This window comes from Chlorocebus sabaeus, chromosome 16 (assembly GCF_047675955.1).
Source record: "Chlorocebus sabaeus isolate Y175 chromosome 16, mChlSab1.0.hap1, whole genome shotgun sequence".
Classification (NCBI taxonomy): Eukaryota; Metazoa; Chordata; class Mammalia; order Primates; family Cercopithecidae; genus Chlorocebus; species Chlorocebus sabaeus.
The window spans coordinates 72,230,992-72,248,123 of NC_132919.1; the positions used below are offsets into that span (position 1 = coordinate 72,230,992).

The 17,132-nt window shown below is 45.1% G+C and overlaps 1 protein-coding gene across 4 annotated transcripts in view; it reads right to left on the minus strand.

Annotated features, from left to right (window-relative positions):
• CDK12 (cyclin dependent kinase 12) overlaps window positions 1–14,322 on the minus strand; it is an 87,987-nt gene extending 73,665 nt beyond the window's left edge. For 3 of the 4 annotated variants that reach the window (XM_073005346.1, XM_008012867.3, XM_008012865.3), the window contains exons 1-2: window positions 12,661–14,321; window positions 3,619–4,503 (exon numbers count right to left, since the gene is read on the minus strand). In XM_073005346.1, the coding sequence (XP_072861447.1) occupies window positions 3,619–4,503; window positions 12,661–13,706 (1,931 nt within the window). In that variant the 5' untranslated portion in view covers window positions 13,707–14,321. Of the gene's footprint in view, window positions 1–3,618; window positions 4,504–12,660 lie in introns of all 4 variants that reach the window. The other variant, XM_008012866.3, reaches the window with a different exon arrangement.
• Between the last annotated feature and the right edge of the window lie 2,810 nt (window positions 14,323–17,132).

Genomic DNA, 17,132 nt, shown 5'->3' on the forward strand with positions numbered 1-17,132 from the left:
CTTTCCATTTACTGTATTTGCATCTTCTTTAAAGGAACAGAGGGTAAATATGAAAAAACATACTTTCTAACCCAGAGGGCTGCAATGTATCATCATTCAAATCACCAATATTGGCCGGGAGTGGTGGTTCATGCCTGTAATCCCAACGCTTTGGAAGGCAAGGCAATGGATCACTTGAGTCCAGGAGCTCAAGACCAACCTGGGCAACATGATGAAATCCCATCTCTACAAAAAATAAATTAGCCGGATGTGGTGGCGTGCACCTGTAATCTCAACTAGTCAGGAAGCTAAGGTGGGAAGATCACCTGAGTCTGGGAGGCAGAGGTTGCAAAGAGCCTAGATCGCATCACTGAACTCCAGCCTGGGGGACAGAGCCAGAGCCTGTCTCAAAATAAAATGAAATAAAACTGCAATTATTACCTTGAAAGGAACGGAGGCCTGGGAATTAGGCTAGGATGCAAGATCAGTGGCACTTAATTTTGTGCTTACAATGAAAAGTTCATTTCAATAAATGTAATTCACATCCCAAAGAGCATAGAATCGCAGTAGAATAAGCAAACTGTAACACAAAGACTACCATCACATGTCACTGCTAAAGCAAGTGTGTTTGGTGGTACATGCCTAGTTAGTCCTGTCAAAATATTAAAGAAATACATATATATTGTTTTGAAACAGAGTTTCACTCTGTCGCCCAGGCTGCAGTGCAGTGGCATGACCTCGGCTCACCGCAGCCTCCGCCTCCTGCGTTCAAGTGATCCTCTCACCTCAGCCTCCTGAGCATCTGGGATTACAGGTGCCTGCCACCACGCCTGGCTAATTTTTCTTTTTTATTTTGAGACGGAGTCTCGCTCTGTCACCCAGGCTGGAGTGCAATGGCCGGATCTCAGCTCACTGCAAGCTCCGCCTCCCCAGGTTCACGCCATTCTCCTGCCTCAGCCTCCCAAGTAGCTGGGACTACAGGCACCCGAAACCTTGCCCGGCTAGTTTTTTGTATTTTTTAGTAGAGACAGGGTTTCACCGGGTTAGCCAGGATGGTCTCGATCTCCTGATCTCGTGATCCACCCGTCTCGGCCTCCCAAAGTGCTGGGATTACAGGTTTGAGCCACCATGCCTGGCCTCATTTTTTTTTTTTTTTTGAGACAGAGTCTCGCTCTGTTGCCAAGGCTGGAGTGCAGTGGCACAATCTTGGCTCACTGCAACCTCACAAGCAATTCTCTGCCTCAGCCTTCCCAGTAGCTGGGACTACAGGCACCCATCACCACGCCCAGCTAATTTTTGTATTTTTAGTAGAGACGGTTTCACCATCGTGGCCAGGCTGGTCTTGAACTCCTGACCTCGTGATCCACCCGCCTCAGCTTCCCAAAGTGCTGGGGTTAAAGGCATGAGCCACCGTACCTGGCGACGCCTGGCTAATTTTTGTATGTTTTTAATAGAGATGGGGTTCCACCATGTTGGCCAGGCTGATCTTGAACTTCTGGGTTCAAGTGATCTTATCTCCCTCAGTTTCCCAGAGGGCTGAAATTACAGGCATGAGCCACCAAGTCCAGCCTTAAAGAAATATTTTTGTTAATGTCTTCTATAAAATTAGATTCATGCTTCGTAATCATTTCAATTCTCAATATTCAGAGAACTTATTAAAATTAAAGTTCTTCCCATCATCCCATTGTGAATTATATTCTAATTAGCAAATATTTTACATATTATTCTTTTACTTTTTATGGAATAATTTTTTTTTTACATGTTACCCTGTGTCTCAATTTCCTCAGCTGAAAAATGCACTTTTTTAAAGTAAAAAATTTTTAATTATGGCAAATTACACATAATCTAAAATTTACCATGGTAATTTTTTTTTTCTTTTTTTTTTATTATCATACTTTAAGTTCTAGATATCATACTTTAAGTTCTGCATAACATGCAGGTTTGTTACATATGTATACTTGTGCCATGCTGGCGTGCTGCACCCATCAGCTCGTCAGCACCCATCAACTCGTCAGCACCCATCAACTCGTCATTTACATCAGATATAACTCCCAATGCAATCCCTCCCCCCTCCCCCCCTTTTTATGGAATAATTTAAAAACAAAAAAAAAAGCAGCCCTTTTCAAAATAAACCTAGTTTGGACCCTGGATCAGGAGAGAAAAAACAAACTCAGCTATAAGTGACATTTTGTGAGTTATTCTGAATTCCAATTGAAAACAAAAACCAACAATGAAGACATTTTGGGGGCTACTGGGACTATTTGGTTAAATATTATTATTGATAGCATTTTTGTTTGGTTTGGTTTGGTTTTTCTGAGATGGAGTCTCGTTCTGTCGCCCAGGCTGGAGTGCAGTGGTACGATCTTAACTCACTACAAGCTCCGCGTCCCAGGTTCGCGCCATTCTTACCTCAGCCTCCCGAGTAGCTGGGACTACAGGTGTCTGCCACCACGCCCGGCTAATTTTTTATATTTTTAGTAGAGGCGGGGTTTCACCATGTTCACCAAGATAGTCTCGATCTCCTGACCTCATGATCCACCCGCCTCGGCCTCCCAAAGTGCCGGGATTACAGGCATGAGCCACTGCGCATGGCAGATAGCATGTTATTTATATAACTAGTGATGTTATTAAGTCAATCCTAAATTTTTCAGGGTGATGAAGATATTGTAATTACATAGAACAACGTCATTATTAGGAGAGACATGCTGAAGTACTTAGAAGCGTCATGATACCCACAGTTAAAGCAAAAGCAAATACGTCAATTAGCAATCTTGCCTCGCTGCAACCTCCGTATCCTGGGCTCAAGTGATTCTCCTGCCTCAGCCTTTCAAGTAGCTGGGATTACAGGGGCCCACCACCATGCCTAGCTAATTTTTATATTTTTAGCAGAGACGGAGTTTCACCATGTTGGCCAGGCTGGTCTTGAACTCCTGACCTCAGGTGATCCACCTGCTGGCCTCAGCCTCCCAAAGTGCTGGGATTACAGGTATAAGCCACTGTACCCAGCCTATTACTTTTAATTATTCTATAGGTATTAATATTTTCAACAAAAACTTAAGGGAAAAACTCGTTTTCTTCAAATTTTAATCAAAATTAGCATTATCAATAAACTTAGGCTAGGCACGGTGGCTCACGCCTGTAATCTCAGCACTTTAGCAGGCCAAGGTGGGAAAATCACTTGAGGTCAGGAGTTTGAGACCAGCACGGCCAACATGGCGAAACCCCATCTCTATTAAAAATACAAAAATTAGCCAGGTATGGTGGTGCATGCCTGTAGTCCCAGCTGCTGAGGAGGCTGAGGCTGAGGCGGGAGAATCGCTTGAACCCGGGAGGCAGATGCTGCAGTAAGCCGAGATGACACCACTGCACTACAGCTTAGGCGACACAGCAAGACCATGTCTCAAAATAAAAAAAATAATAATAAATAAAGTAAACTTAATGATAAAATGGGTTAACCAGGCCTCAAATTCTAATTCTCTCTTTCCGAGTAATAATGTCATAAATACAGACTTTCCCACTGAAAATATCAAAGGCATTTCCTGCTCATAAAACCATGACAGTAGTTTTGACAAAGATTAAAACAGAAAATGCTATATGTTTAGATCAAGTGGGTTTTTTCCAGTTCACTATAGGACTTACCTATCCATGTCATCATCTCCAGGTAATAAGGGTGGGAGGGGCAGAGGAGGCAATGTTGAAGTTTTCAGGTGTGGAATAGCAGCTGTTACAGATACTTGAGTCTTCACAGAAACCTGTACAGGGGGCTGAGAATTTGCCTGAGAGGACACAGCAGATGTCTTTGAGTGAGTAGAAGAGGGCAAAGTTGAAGTACTGGAAGCAGGAACCTGACTAAATGCTGGCTGAGAAGGAGGCAGAGGTGGTTGCTGCGGAAGAGCTGGTATTGGAGGCAAAGGTGGCAAAGGGGGTGTCTGAGGTGGAGGGGTAGTAGTTGGTAGAGGGGGTGGGGGAGAAGTAATTATAGGAAGAGGTGGAGGGGTCTCCTTTTCTGATGTTTCTGTCTCCTTTGGAGTAACAATCTCCTCTTTCAGTGCTATGGGTTTAGAGTCTCTTGTTCCCTGTGCTTTCAAATCTTTAACAAGATGCTTCTCAGAGTTCTCATCCAACTTTACTTTCCCTGTATCTAAAGAATTTTTTACCTCCGTGTTTAGATGTGTTACATTCACCAGATCAGTATCTGGAGCAGATTTTTCCAATTTTACACTTCTGGGTAACTTTTTAGACTCCAAACCTGAATCCTTAGCCTCTACTAAACTGTTCTCTTTTCTAGGCAAAAATACAGGTGAACCCTTGGATTCCTTTCCATCCATTTTTGCTGCAGCAGCAGCTGCTGCTCTTTCCTTCTTTTTCCTACTGAGTTCAGCTCCCAGACTGGAATTCAGTGGAAGCCTGACAGGTGAGATACTGGAATGACGACTGCGTGAACTGGATCTCTTCTTTTTACTATGAGAAGATGAATGTCTTGAATATGCAGGACTTCTACTTCTGGACTTCATGGATTTCCTACTGGAAAAATAAAAAGGCAGTTTTAAATGAATAGACTACAGTAGTATATGGAGGAAAACAGATCAACAAAACAAACTATGAAGAACTGTAACTTATCAATCTTAAAATAGATTAAGTGCCATCAAAACCAAGGAAAGTCTGAGAAACCAGCCCAATCAAGAGGCACCCCAAGGAAACAGGACTAAATGTAAGATGGTATAATGAGTAAGATCCTGGAACAGAAAATGGACATTAGGTAGACTAAGTAAATCTAAATAAAGTATGGACTCCAGTTTACAATTATGTATCAATATTGGTTCATTAACTGTAACAACTGTACCACATTAATGTAAGATGTTAACAATAAGGGAAACTGGATGCAGGGATATATGAAACTTCTTTGCACTATCTTCACAATTTTTCTGTAAGTCTTTTTTTTTTTTTGAGACAGAGTCTCGCTCTGTCACCCAGGCTGGAGTGCAGTGGCCGGATCTCAGCTCACAGCAAGCTCCGCCTCCCGGGTTCACGCCATTCTCCTGCCTCAGCCTCCTGAGTAACTGGGACTACAGGCGCCCGCCACCTCGCCCGGCTAGTTTTTTGTATTTTTTTTTTTAGTAGAGATGGGGTTTCACCATGTTAGCCAGGATGGTCTCGATCTCCTGACCTCGTGATCCACCCGTCTCAGCCTCCCAAAGTGCTGGGATTACAGGCTTGAGCCACCGTGCCCGGCCTTCTGTAAGACTTAAACTACTCTAAAAAAAATAAAGTTCATTTAAAAAATAGATTAAACTGGCCGAGCACGGTGGCTCACACTTGTAATCCCAACACTTTGGGAGGCCGAGGCGGGTGGATCACAAGGTCAGGAGATCAAGGTCATTCTTGCTAACACAGTGATACCCCATCTCTATTAAAAAATACAAAACATTGGCCGGGCGCGGTGGCTCAAGCCTGTAATTCCAGCACTTTGGGAGGCCGAGGCAGGCGGATCACGAGGTCAGGAGATCGAAACCATCCTTGCTAACCCGGTGAAACCCCGTCTCTACTAAAAAATACAAAAAAACTAGCCGGGCGAGGTGGCGGGCGCCTGTAGTCCCAGCTACTCAGGAGGCTGAGGCAGGAGAATGGCGTGAACCCGGGAGGCGGAGCTTGCAGTGAGCTGAGATCCGGCCACTGCACTCCAGCCTGGGCGACAGAGCGAGACTCCGTCTCAAAAAAAAAAAAAAATACAAAAAATTAGCTGGGCATGGTGGCAGGCACCTGTAGTCCCAGCTACTCAGAAGGCTGAGGCAGGAGAATGGCATGAACCTGGGAGGTGGAGCTGACAGTGAGCCTGGGTGACAGAGGGAGATTCCGCCTCAAAAAAAAAAAAAAAAGGATTAAACTAAATAATCCTACATGAAAACATATCTGAATCATATAACAATAAAATTATCTACTACTTGTTCATCTGAAAAAAGATGGGTCACTATTCTTTTCCTACAATGGAAAAGAAAGAGCCATATTCACAATGATTACTTTCAGAATTCTGATTTTAATCCTTGATAAAGTGAAAACAGGATAAAGAAGTCATGCTCGGTTGGGCGCAGTGGCTCACACCTGTAATCCCAGCACTTTGGAAGGCCAAGATGGGCGGATCACCTGAGGTTGGGAGTTTGAGACCAGCCTGACCAACCATGAGAAACTCCGTCTCTACTAAAAATACAAAATTAGCCAGGTGTGGTGGTGGGCGCCTGTAATCCCAGCTACTCGGGAGGCTGAGGCAGGAGAATTGCTTGAACCAAGGAGGCAGAGTTTGTGGTGAGCCAAGATTGCGCCATTGCACTCCAGCCTGGGCAGCAACAGCAAAATTCCGTCTCAAAAAAAGAAAAAAAGAAGTCATACTCCACAGTAAAATTCGGTTATATCCATCAGAAAGTTAAAAGCAACAAGCATGCTTCACCAAAACCTAAATTTGTTAACTAGAGAGTTATTTAATTGGCAGATCTCAGAAAAATATATTGTTCCTTGCATCCTCAGTTTATAATAAAGTTGTAAAGTTTAAAATAAAGTACTAAACAAATTCCCAACACATAAGACTTAGGATTTACAAAACAAAGTGGAGAAAATATTTTACCAAAATTTGTTAGAACTTTTCAAAAACATGAGGGCTCCTGATATCTTTATTATAAAATGATTTCTAATCGACTATGATTTAGATTAGAAACTCCTAAAGGAAGGTATTACTGCCTTCCTATGTTTGATTAACCTTCTTCTTAAGGAAGGCGTTGGAAATAAAATCTGGGAATCTATGGGGCAGATCATTTTAAGTCAAAACCCAAATCTTTTACTAAAGCCTAACCTGCTGAAGTCTCAATGTGAGATAAAACAAAAAACAAATCTGTAATCCCAGCACTTTGGGAGGCCGAGGCAGCGGATCACGAGGTCAGAAGATCAAGACCATCCTGGCTAACAGGGTGAAACCCCGTATCTACTAAAAATACAAAATTTAGCTGGGTGTGGTGGTGCGTGCTTGTATTCCCAGCTACTTGGGAGGCTGAGGGAGGAGAATCGCTTGAACCCAGGAGGCAGAGGTTGCAGTGAGCCAAGGTTGCAGTGAGCAGAGATCTCGCCACTGCACTCCAGTCTGGCAACAGAGCGAAAATCTGTCTCAAAACATAAATTAATTAATTAATTACATTAAATAAAAATATTAAAAGCACCAGGCGCTATGGCTCACGCCTGTAATCCCAACACTTTAGGAGGCCGAGGCAGGCAGATCACCTGAGTTTGGGAGTTTGAGACTAGCCTGACCAATACGGAGAAACACTGTCTCTACTAAAAATACAAAATTAGCTGGGCATGGTGGTCCATGCCTGTAACCCCAGCTACTTGGGAGGCTGAGGCAGGAGAATCGCTTGAACCTGGGAGGCAGAGGTTGTGGTGAGCTGAGATTGCGCCATTGCACTCCAGCCTGGGCAACAAGAGTGAAACTCCGTCTCAAAAAAATAAATAAAATAAAAATATTAAAAGCATAACTGGACAAAACAAAATTTTCCCAGTAGTCTAAAACAAATTGCTTCCATTCTAGATCATCAATGTCTTCCTTTATCTTTGATCAGGGAGATATGGTAAAACTGACATATAGTAAGACTGACACGAACCAAAATGTTTCAAAACAACATATATGTGTAAGGGAAACAACTTGCATAACAGCAGCGATGATTTTCTTTTACCTATACTGCTTTTTGCAAGTTTGTTTCCAACAGTTAGTTAAAATATAAAATTATTATTGGAAGCTGGGTGCCGTGGCTCATGCCTGTAATCCCAGCACTTTGGGAGGCCAACGCGGGTGGATCGCCCTTAAATCAAGAGTTTGAGACCAGCCTGACCAATATGGTGAAACCCCATCTCTACTAATACAAAAAAATTAGCCAGGCATGGTGGTGTGTGCCTGTAATCCCAGCTGCTCAGGAGGCTGAGGCAGAAGAACTGCTTGAACCCAGGAGATGGAGGTTGCAGTGAGCCAAGATCACGCCACTGCACTCCAGCCCGAGGGACAGAGAGACACACTGTCTCAAAAAATAAAAATAAAAATATTGTTGGAATCAACAGAACTAAAAAACAACACAAACATGAACATGAGAATATAAAATACTGAAAGGTACTGATATTTACCAAATATCCACTTACCCTTAAAACTAATATTCCTTCGGTACATATTTGGCTGAATCAAGAGGGTTTCTCTGCTTGAAATGTATCTAAGTAACATCTCTATCCCAGGGAAAACGTGTAAAACCCAAAACACTAATGCTAGCTAGCTACCAAGTACTATTGTTTTAGTCAGCATGACCAAATCTTCCTAAGGAAGTCTGTTACAAACCCTTCAATTTCTCACAGAAGCCTACTGTTAATAGATTTGGATGGCCATACACTTGCAGTATTTTTAGTGATACAAATGCTACATTTAAGTTCCAGGTTCACTCTTCTAGAAAAAAGCGGAGGAGTAGATACAAATAGGTAAACACAGCCAGCAATAAGCAATGCAGAATCAAGAAATGTCTTCAAAAACAAATGTATTTCCCCCCCACTCCCCGAATTAAGTTAGGTTCCACTCAACTATTAATCATTGCTAAACTGGCAAATGCAAAGACATTGCATTTCTGCCAAAGCATCTTCAGTCTTTCAAAATGAGGTTGTTTGGCCAGGTGCAGTGGCTCATGCCTATAATCCTAGCACTTTAGGAGGCCGAGGCAGGCAGATCCCAAGGTCAAGAGATCAAGACCATCCTGGCCAACATGGTGAAACCCCGTCTCGACTAAAAATACAAAAATTAGCTAGGCATGGTGGCGCGCACCTGTAGTCCCAGCTACTTGGGAGGCTGAGGCAGGAGAATCGCTTGAACCTAGGAGGCGGAAGTTGCAGTGAGCTGACATCACGCCACTGCACTCCAGCCTAGCCACAGAGTAAGACTCTGTTTCAAAAAAAATAAAATAAAATAAAATGTTGCTTATTTCATTTTGACTGTCTCCCAAGGAAGAAAACACAGAGAATATCAAAGAAGGGATCTGTATGTTCCTCTATTTTGACTCTACAATATTTTTGTACTGTTTAGAATTTCAACCAATGAAGAAAAACATATAATGCACACATACAAACATACAATGCTCTCTATAAGCCAACTAAAAGTGTTCATGTGTCTCTGGGAATATTATATAATGATTATATTTGCATGCTACGCTACCATATTGTGTCTCCAATTTTCTCTAAACTTATTTTTACCATTACTAACTAGTTTAAATTATGTGAGTAGATTCCTCAGATTTTTATTTTTTATTTTTTTTTAGATGGAGTTTCCCTCTTGTTGCCCAGGCTGGAGTGTAATTATTGCAATCGCAGCTCACCGCAACCTCTGCCTCCTGGGTTCAAGCAATTCTCCCGCCTCAGCCTCCCAAGTAGCTGGGATTACAGGCATGCACCACCATGCCTGGTTAATTTTGTATTTTTAGTAGAGACGGGGTTTCTCCATATTGGTCAGGCTGGTCTTGAACTCTCGACCTCAGGTGATCCGCCCGCCTCAGCCTCTCAATGTAGTGGGATTACAGGCGTGGCTTTTTTTTTTTTTGAGATGCAGTCTTACTCTGTCGCCCAGGCTGGAGTGCAGTGGCGTGACCTTGGCTCACTACAACCTCCGCCTCCTGGGTTCAAGCAATTCTCCTACCTCAGCCACCTGAGTAGCTGGGATTATAGGCGCATGCTACCATGCCCAGCTAATTTTTGTATTTTTAGTAGAGACAGGGTTTCACCATGTTGGTCAGGCTGGTCTCAAACTCCTGACCTCAGGTGATCTGCCCACCTTGGCCTCCCAAAGTGCTTGGGATTACAGGCATGAGCCACCACGCCCAGCCTCCTCTACTCTCTTAAGAGAACATGAGATATGCTGTTTTCTCTAAGAATTCAAAAGGAATCACTAGAAAGATGCACTTCTTACTGAAACTCCTTTTAGTGTTTTAGTCTTAGCACATTCTTCTGTATTCCCATACCCTACAACAGTTAACAATTTTTACAGCCTTAATGAACTACTCTATCAAGAAATAAATATTCTGATAATACTTTTTAGACTTCCTTAAAAAACTAAACAGTGTGGCCGGGCGCAGTGGTTCACATCTGTAATCCCAGTACTTTGGGAGGCTGAGGCGGGCGGATCACCTCAGGTCAGGAGTTCGAGACCAACCTGGCCAACATGGTGAAACCCTGTCTCTACTAAAAAAATATAAAAACTACCCAGATGTGATGGTGGGCGCCTGTAATCCCAGCTACTCTCAGGAGGCTGAGGCAGGAGAACAGCTTGAACCCGAGAGGTGGAGGTTGCAGTGAACTGAGATTGCGCCACTGAACTCCAGCCTAGGCGACAGAACAAGACTCTGTCTCAAAAACAAAGACAAAAACAAAAACAAAAAACAAACAAACAAAAAAAACTAAGCAGCTTTACAAATGCTACACTTAAGACTTAGGCATTTTACTGTATATAAATTTTACTCCTCACCCCTCCAAAAAAAATGGTAATCCAGCTAATGATAAACATGTTGAAGTGTCTAGAATTAAGTATACTGATGTCTGCAACTTACTTTGAAATAAATGAAAACAAAAGATAGATTAATGGATGGGTAGACAGATTACAAAATATATAGCTTTTTTTTTTTTGAGACGGAGTCTTACTGTCTCTGTTACCTAGACTGGAGTGCAATGGCACGATCTCAGCTCACTGCAACCTCTGTCTCCCGGGTTCAACCGATTCTCCTGCCTCAGCCTTCCGAGTAGGTGGGACTACAGGTGCACACCACCGCACCCAACTAATTTTTTATATTTTTAGTGGAGGCAGGGTTTCACCTGACCAGGGTCAGGCTGGTCTCAAACTCCCTACCTCATGATCCACCCGCCTCGGCCTCCCAAAGTGCTGGGATTACGGGTGTGAGCCACTCCTCCTAGCCCAATTTTTTTTTTTTGAGACAGGGTCTCACTCTGATGCTCAGTCTGAAGTGCAGTGGTGTGATCACAGCTCACTGCAGCCTTGATTTTCTAGGCTCAAGCGATCCTCCCACCTCAGCCTCCCAGGCAGTGGGGACCACAGATGTGCACCACCGAGACCAGCTAATTTTTTTTTTTTTTCTGTAGAGAAGGGGGCCTCACTATGTTGCCTAGGCTGGATATAACAAATATTTATTGTAGAAACTAGGTGTTAGATATATGGGTGTTCACTACAATTCTTTCAACCTTTCTGTGCTTGAAATTTTTTTATAATAAAATGGAGGAGGAAACATTAAGAATTCCAGCCCTTGACAGCTAGGAACACTCTGCAGCTTGATGTACTCACATCATTTATGAATAATTGTAACTTTAAGTCAGCAAAAATTACACCGAAATACAAAAGCCATGTATGAGCCAGGGGTGGTGGCTCATGCCTGTAATCCCAGCACTTTTGGAGGCAGGAGGATTGCTTGAGCTCAAGAGTTCAAGACCAGCCCCATTTTACACCTGAAGCAACTCAGGCACGGAGAAATTAACTCATTTGCTAAAGGTCACAAAGCAACATTAGGATTCCACAAAGTTCTAACTAAAGCCCACCTTCGGCCGGGCGCGGTGGCTCAAGCCTGTAATCCCAGCACTTTGGGAGGCCGAGACAGGCGGATCACGAGGTCAGGAGATCGAAACCATCCTGGCTAACACAGTGAAACCCCGTCTCTACTAAAAAATACAAAAAACTAGCCGGGCGAGGTGGTGGGCGCCTGTAGTCCCAGCTACTCGGGAGGCTGAGGCAGGAGAATGGCGTAAACCCGGGAGGCGGAGCTTGCAGTGAGCTGAGATCCGGCCACTACACTCCAGCCTGGGCGACAGAGTGAGACTCCGTCTCAAAAAAAAAAAAAAAAGCCCACCTTCTGTTTTCGTGAACAGAGGTGAGGCCACAAAGGAGTCAAAATATAAGGAAGACATTATTACCATGTGTTTTAGAGAAAGATTTTGAAAATTGTCAGCGGTCACAAGGTAGGTCAGTGATGATGCTGTAAAGAAAACCAAATTGTCCTTGGAACCAATTTCTGCTAGGTTATACCATCAAAAGGGTAACAGATTAATCAGTTGAATTTCCACTAAAACATCAGTTAAAAGACAGGAATCTTTTGTAAATTATTAAAACAGTGCCAAGTAGGAAATGAATATATGTACAGATTTGGGGACTCAGTGGACAACACAAATAGGATAACCTAGGCAAGTAACTTTAATACAAATGAAACTTTGTAATTTCTTAAGTCTTCAACCAGGTCCCATAGGGTCTAAAGCACTAATACCAATATGATTTTTAAAAATTTTAAACTAAGCAACAGAAACAGCTAGACATGCTCTGGGAACTAGTATCAACTCCATCCACTCACTAAGCAGAAGCCTTTGACATTTCTCACTTACAAGCTTACAACTGAAGACCCCACCACTGGAAGTACCTACCTTTAGTGGTTTGAGGTCTATGTACTCTTCACTTTTCGTTCTGGGTTAAGGGGAGACAGATTGACACACTGCAACGACTAGCCAACAGCAAAGTGTTCTAATCAATGATGAACACTGCGGGTTTCCACACAATGTTACCACGCTGAATCCCAATTCCTCGCAACCCACCCTAAATGAGGAAGGACTGTTAGGCAAATAGCTCACCTGGGGAGTGGACTCCGACTCAGGGACCGCTTGCTCAGGAAAGGGCTGCTGGACCGCCTTCGACCATAGGGACTGGGCGATCGCCCGCTGTAAGAGCCGCTCCTTTCGTAGCTGGACGACCGTCTCCTGCTATAGGGACTGACAGACCTCTGTCGCCTACTGTACGGGCTCGGTGACCGGGTGCTTGACTGGTAGGCCGAAGGCTCTTTGTAAGGGGGGCTGATCGACTGCCTTCTCGAGGTACTTCCAGGACTTTTCTTGTAGGAGTCATAATTGCTCGAGGTATGAGATCTTGGGGGACTAAGGTCATAATCTTGGCCATAAGAAGCTCCCGAGGGGCTATCATCTTGTTTGGAGCTGTCAGACCACTTCCTGTGGGGGCTCCTGGATCTCCGTTTGGGGCTGTCCACTGTTTTGTAACTTTTGGGTGTTTCCCTTTTTCGATGACTTTTACTCCGGTCTTTGTGCCCAGACTTCAGCTCCCGTTCTTTCCTAGTCTTCTCCTTGTGGAGCTTGGATGACCTGGATTCCTTGCTGCTGCTTTTGGCTACCTGCGCCTTCCCATAGTCATCAGTCTCCTCATTCGAACGCTTTGAACTTCCCGATATCCGGTCCTTCATCGATCCCGACTTGCTGGAGACTTCCTGGCTTTTTTCTTTTTCGGTCTGTTTAGCTTTTAGTAAGTCCCGGGAACGCCTGTGCTGGTGGTGACGATGTTTGTGCAGGCGGTCGCTCCGATCTGATCCACGACGTTCGTCGTTCTCCCTTCTGTCTAGTTTGAAGGCCATGTCATCGGAGAAGGTGTCGGAATCAGAGCTGATATCATCATACTCCACCAAAGGTTTGATAACCGTGCCCAGGGATGCTGCTTCGGGGGTCACCAACCCCATGTCTTTGGAGTGTTTGGACTTATGCCGCTTGTGCTTCGACACCAAGCGGTGACGCTCTCTGCTGTTAGAGCTGCCGCCTCCCGATGACGGCTGCAAAGTTCCAGAAGCTCCTCCACTCCCGTCCTTCTTGCCCCCATGTCTCTCTGAATTGGGCATTCCCTTTCCCCTGACCTGAAGAAGGGAAAAAAGTTCCCCAGCACTCCAAAAAGCAGCCCCCACCCACCCCCCCAACCCCAACTCCACGCCCACCAAAGCGCCCCAGGAAGGGGGTGGGGAGGGCAGGGACCAGAGCCCAGACTCCTCCTCCCTCCCGACGCCTCAGCACCCTCCTACATGAGGTGGGGGGTGAAGGAGCGAGGGAAGAAATGAGAGTTCCTCGGCAGTGGAGTTGCGAGACAACGGGGAGCTGCTCAAGTCTGTTTCCTTTTCTCCCCGCGCCGAGCCAGTCCTCAGGCCCGGGCGCCAGGGAGGTCGAGGAAGTGAGAAGCCGACGGCCCGGGGCTGTGGGGCCGACTCCGGCTCTGGGGCCCTGCGAGGACTACGCGGGCCCTTCCCCTACCCGGTAGCCCGGCTAAGGGCGGCTTCCTGTCGCCGGGATCCCGCGGCCTAGGTGCCTCACGCCCCCTTTGTCCCTCGCTCCTGAGGGAGCCCCTTTTCTTGCCTCCGTTTCACCTCCACACCACACACACACTCTCCCTCACACAGACTCAGTCACACACTAGATTAAACCGAAACGGCACTTAGAGGAGGGGGGAGGGGCAATCCCAGAAATCGTCGCGAAAGTCCAGTAGCCTCTCGCGATGTTTCATGCTTTGCTTTCACCTCATTGCGCTGCTTCATCAAACAACGCGAGAACAGGTCCCAAACTAGAAACGCGTTTCACCTGACTCTCGCGATGAGCTCTCTCTCCCCATTTGAACAAAGCTTTATTGAAACGGAACAAACCGAGTTTTTTTTTTTAACCAAAACTTTATCGATAACTGATTAAACAAACACTCCCAGGCTCCGTGACAAACTAATTTTAACTTCCTTTTTAACAAATCTTTTAACTACCAGGATGACTTTGTTTTTTGTTTTCTTTTGAGACGGAGTCTCTCTCTGTCGCCCAGCCTGGAGTGTTAGTGGCGCGATCTCGGCTCACTGCAACCTCCACCTCCCAGGTTCAAGCGATTCTCCTGCCTCAGCCTCCCAAGTAGCTGGGATTACAGGAGCCCGCCACCATGCCCGGCTAACTTTTGTGTTTTTAGTAGAGACAGGGTTTCACCATGTTGGCCAGGCTGGTCTCGACCTCCTGACCTCAAGTGATCTTCCCGCCTCGGCCTTCCAAAGTACTAGGATTACAGGCGTGAACCGCCGCGCCCGGGCGTTTTTGTTTGTTTGTTTGAAACAAGGTCTCTCTGTGTTGCCCAGACTGGAGTGCAGTGGCGCGATCTTGGCTCACTGCAGCCTCCACCTCCGGGGCTCAAGCAATCCTCCCACCTCAGCCTGCCGAGTACTTGGAACTATAGAGTCGCGCCACCACGCCGTGCTAATTTGTTTCTACTTTTCGTAGTGATGGGGTTTCGCCATGTTGCCCAGGCTAGTCTCGAACTCCTAGACTCAAGCGATCCTTGGTCTTGAACTCCTAGACTGAAACAATCTGCCCACCTGGTCCTCCCAAAGTGCTGGGATTACAGGCTTGAGCCACTGCACCCGGCTGAGATTATTTTTTACAGCGCAAAAGACAAATGTGGGGACATTTCAACCCAAGTCCCTGAGTGTTTTAACAGTGCTTCCAACATATAGGGTGTGTGCTACGTGCCAAGCATTTTACATACATTATCTCTAATTTTCACAAGTATCCTGCAAAACACGAGATTTTCATCCCCATTTTATAGAAAAGGAATCCCAGCCTCAGGGAAGTTGAATCATTTAGTCCAACAAGTGCCACAGTTAACATTCAAATTCATGTCTTTTTGAGAATAAAGCACAAGCTCTTCTATCCTATGGCGCTATCTCCTCACCAATCTTTGCTTCAAATCTCAGAACCTAAAAGCTCATCCCATCTTGAGATCCTCCCATGGCTGTTATTGGATAATTTAGCCTTTCATTCTCATATGAAAGATTATAATATGATTATAATATGAACAAGAAAAGCATAGTATTAATTAACAAGAAAATAATATTCTTACACTGGCCCCTTATTTATTACTTTTAAAAATTTTACGTACCTTAAGTCATTCCATCTTCACAACAGTCCTCTGAAATAGGTCGTGTAAGTGAGAAAACTAAGGCATGGAGAAGTGAAGGGGCTTGTCCAAAACTGAGAAGTTCAGTTGGTAAATTCAGGACCAGAAAACATTCTGAATTAAGGTAAACTCCATTCTCAAAAATCACTCTCTTGGCCGGGCGAGGTGGCTCAAGCCTGTAATCCCAGCACTTTGGGAGGCCGAGATGGGCGGATCACGAGGTTAGGAAATCGAGACCATCCTGGCTAACACGGTGAAACCCCGTCTCTACTAAAAAAAAAAAAAAAAACCTGGCTGGGCGTGGTGGTGGCCGCCTGTAGTCCCAGCTACTCGGGAGGCTGAGGCAGGAGAATGGCGTAAACCCAGGAGGCGGAGCTTGCAGTGAGCTGAGATCCGGCCACTGCACTCCAGCCTGGGCGACAGGGCGAGACTCCGTCTCAAAAAAAAAAAAAAAAATCACTCTCTTTAAATGTTCTTGTTCCTTTTGCTCACAGGGCTATCCAAAACATTTTTTTAAAAAAACCTAATTGTGTGTGTGTGTGTGTGTGTGTGTGTGTGTGTGAAGGGTCTCGCTCTGTCACCCAGGCTGGAGTGCAGAGGCACAATCATAACTCACTGTAGCCTTCACCTCATGGGCTCAGGTGATCCTCCCACCTCAGCCTCCTGAGTAGCTGAGACTACAGGTGCAGGCCACCAGCCCAGTTAATTTTAATTTTAATTTTTTTGTAGAGATGGAGGGCTTGCTATGTTGCCCAATCTGACCTCAGACGCCTGGGCTCAAGCAATTCATCCACTTTGGCCCCCAAAGTGTTAGGATTGGCCCCCAAAGTGTTAGGATTACAGGCGTGAGCCACCATGCCCTAAATGATTGAGTCCATAAATACTGGCTCTAAAATAAAAAGATCAGGCTGGGCACAGTGGCTCACTCCTGTAATCCCAGCACTTTGGGAGGCCAAGGCCAGCAGATTACAAGGTCAAGAGATGGAGACCATCCTGGCCAACATGGTGAAACCCTGTCTCTACTAAAAACACAAAAATTAACTGGGCTTGGTGGTGCACGCCTGTAGTCCCAGCTACTCGTGCGACTGAGGCAGGAGAATTGCTTGAACCCAGGAGGCAGAGGTTGCAGCAAGCCGAGCCATTGCACTCCAGCCTGGCAACAGAGCAAAACTCCAGCTCAAAATAAATAAATAAATAATAATAAAAATTAAAAAAATAAAAAGACCAAGTTTTCCGTGACAACTTTTTGATCTTCTATGGAAGTAAAAATGCTATCAAGAAAAAAAAGTGGCTGGGAGCGGTGGCTCATGCCTGTAATCCCAGCACTTTGGGAGGCCAAGAGGGGAGGATCATT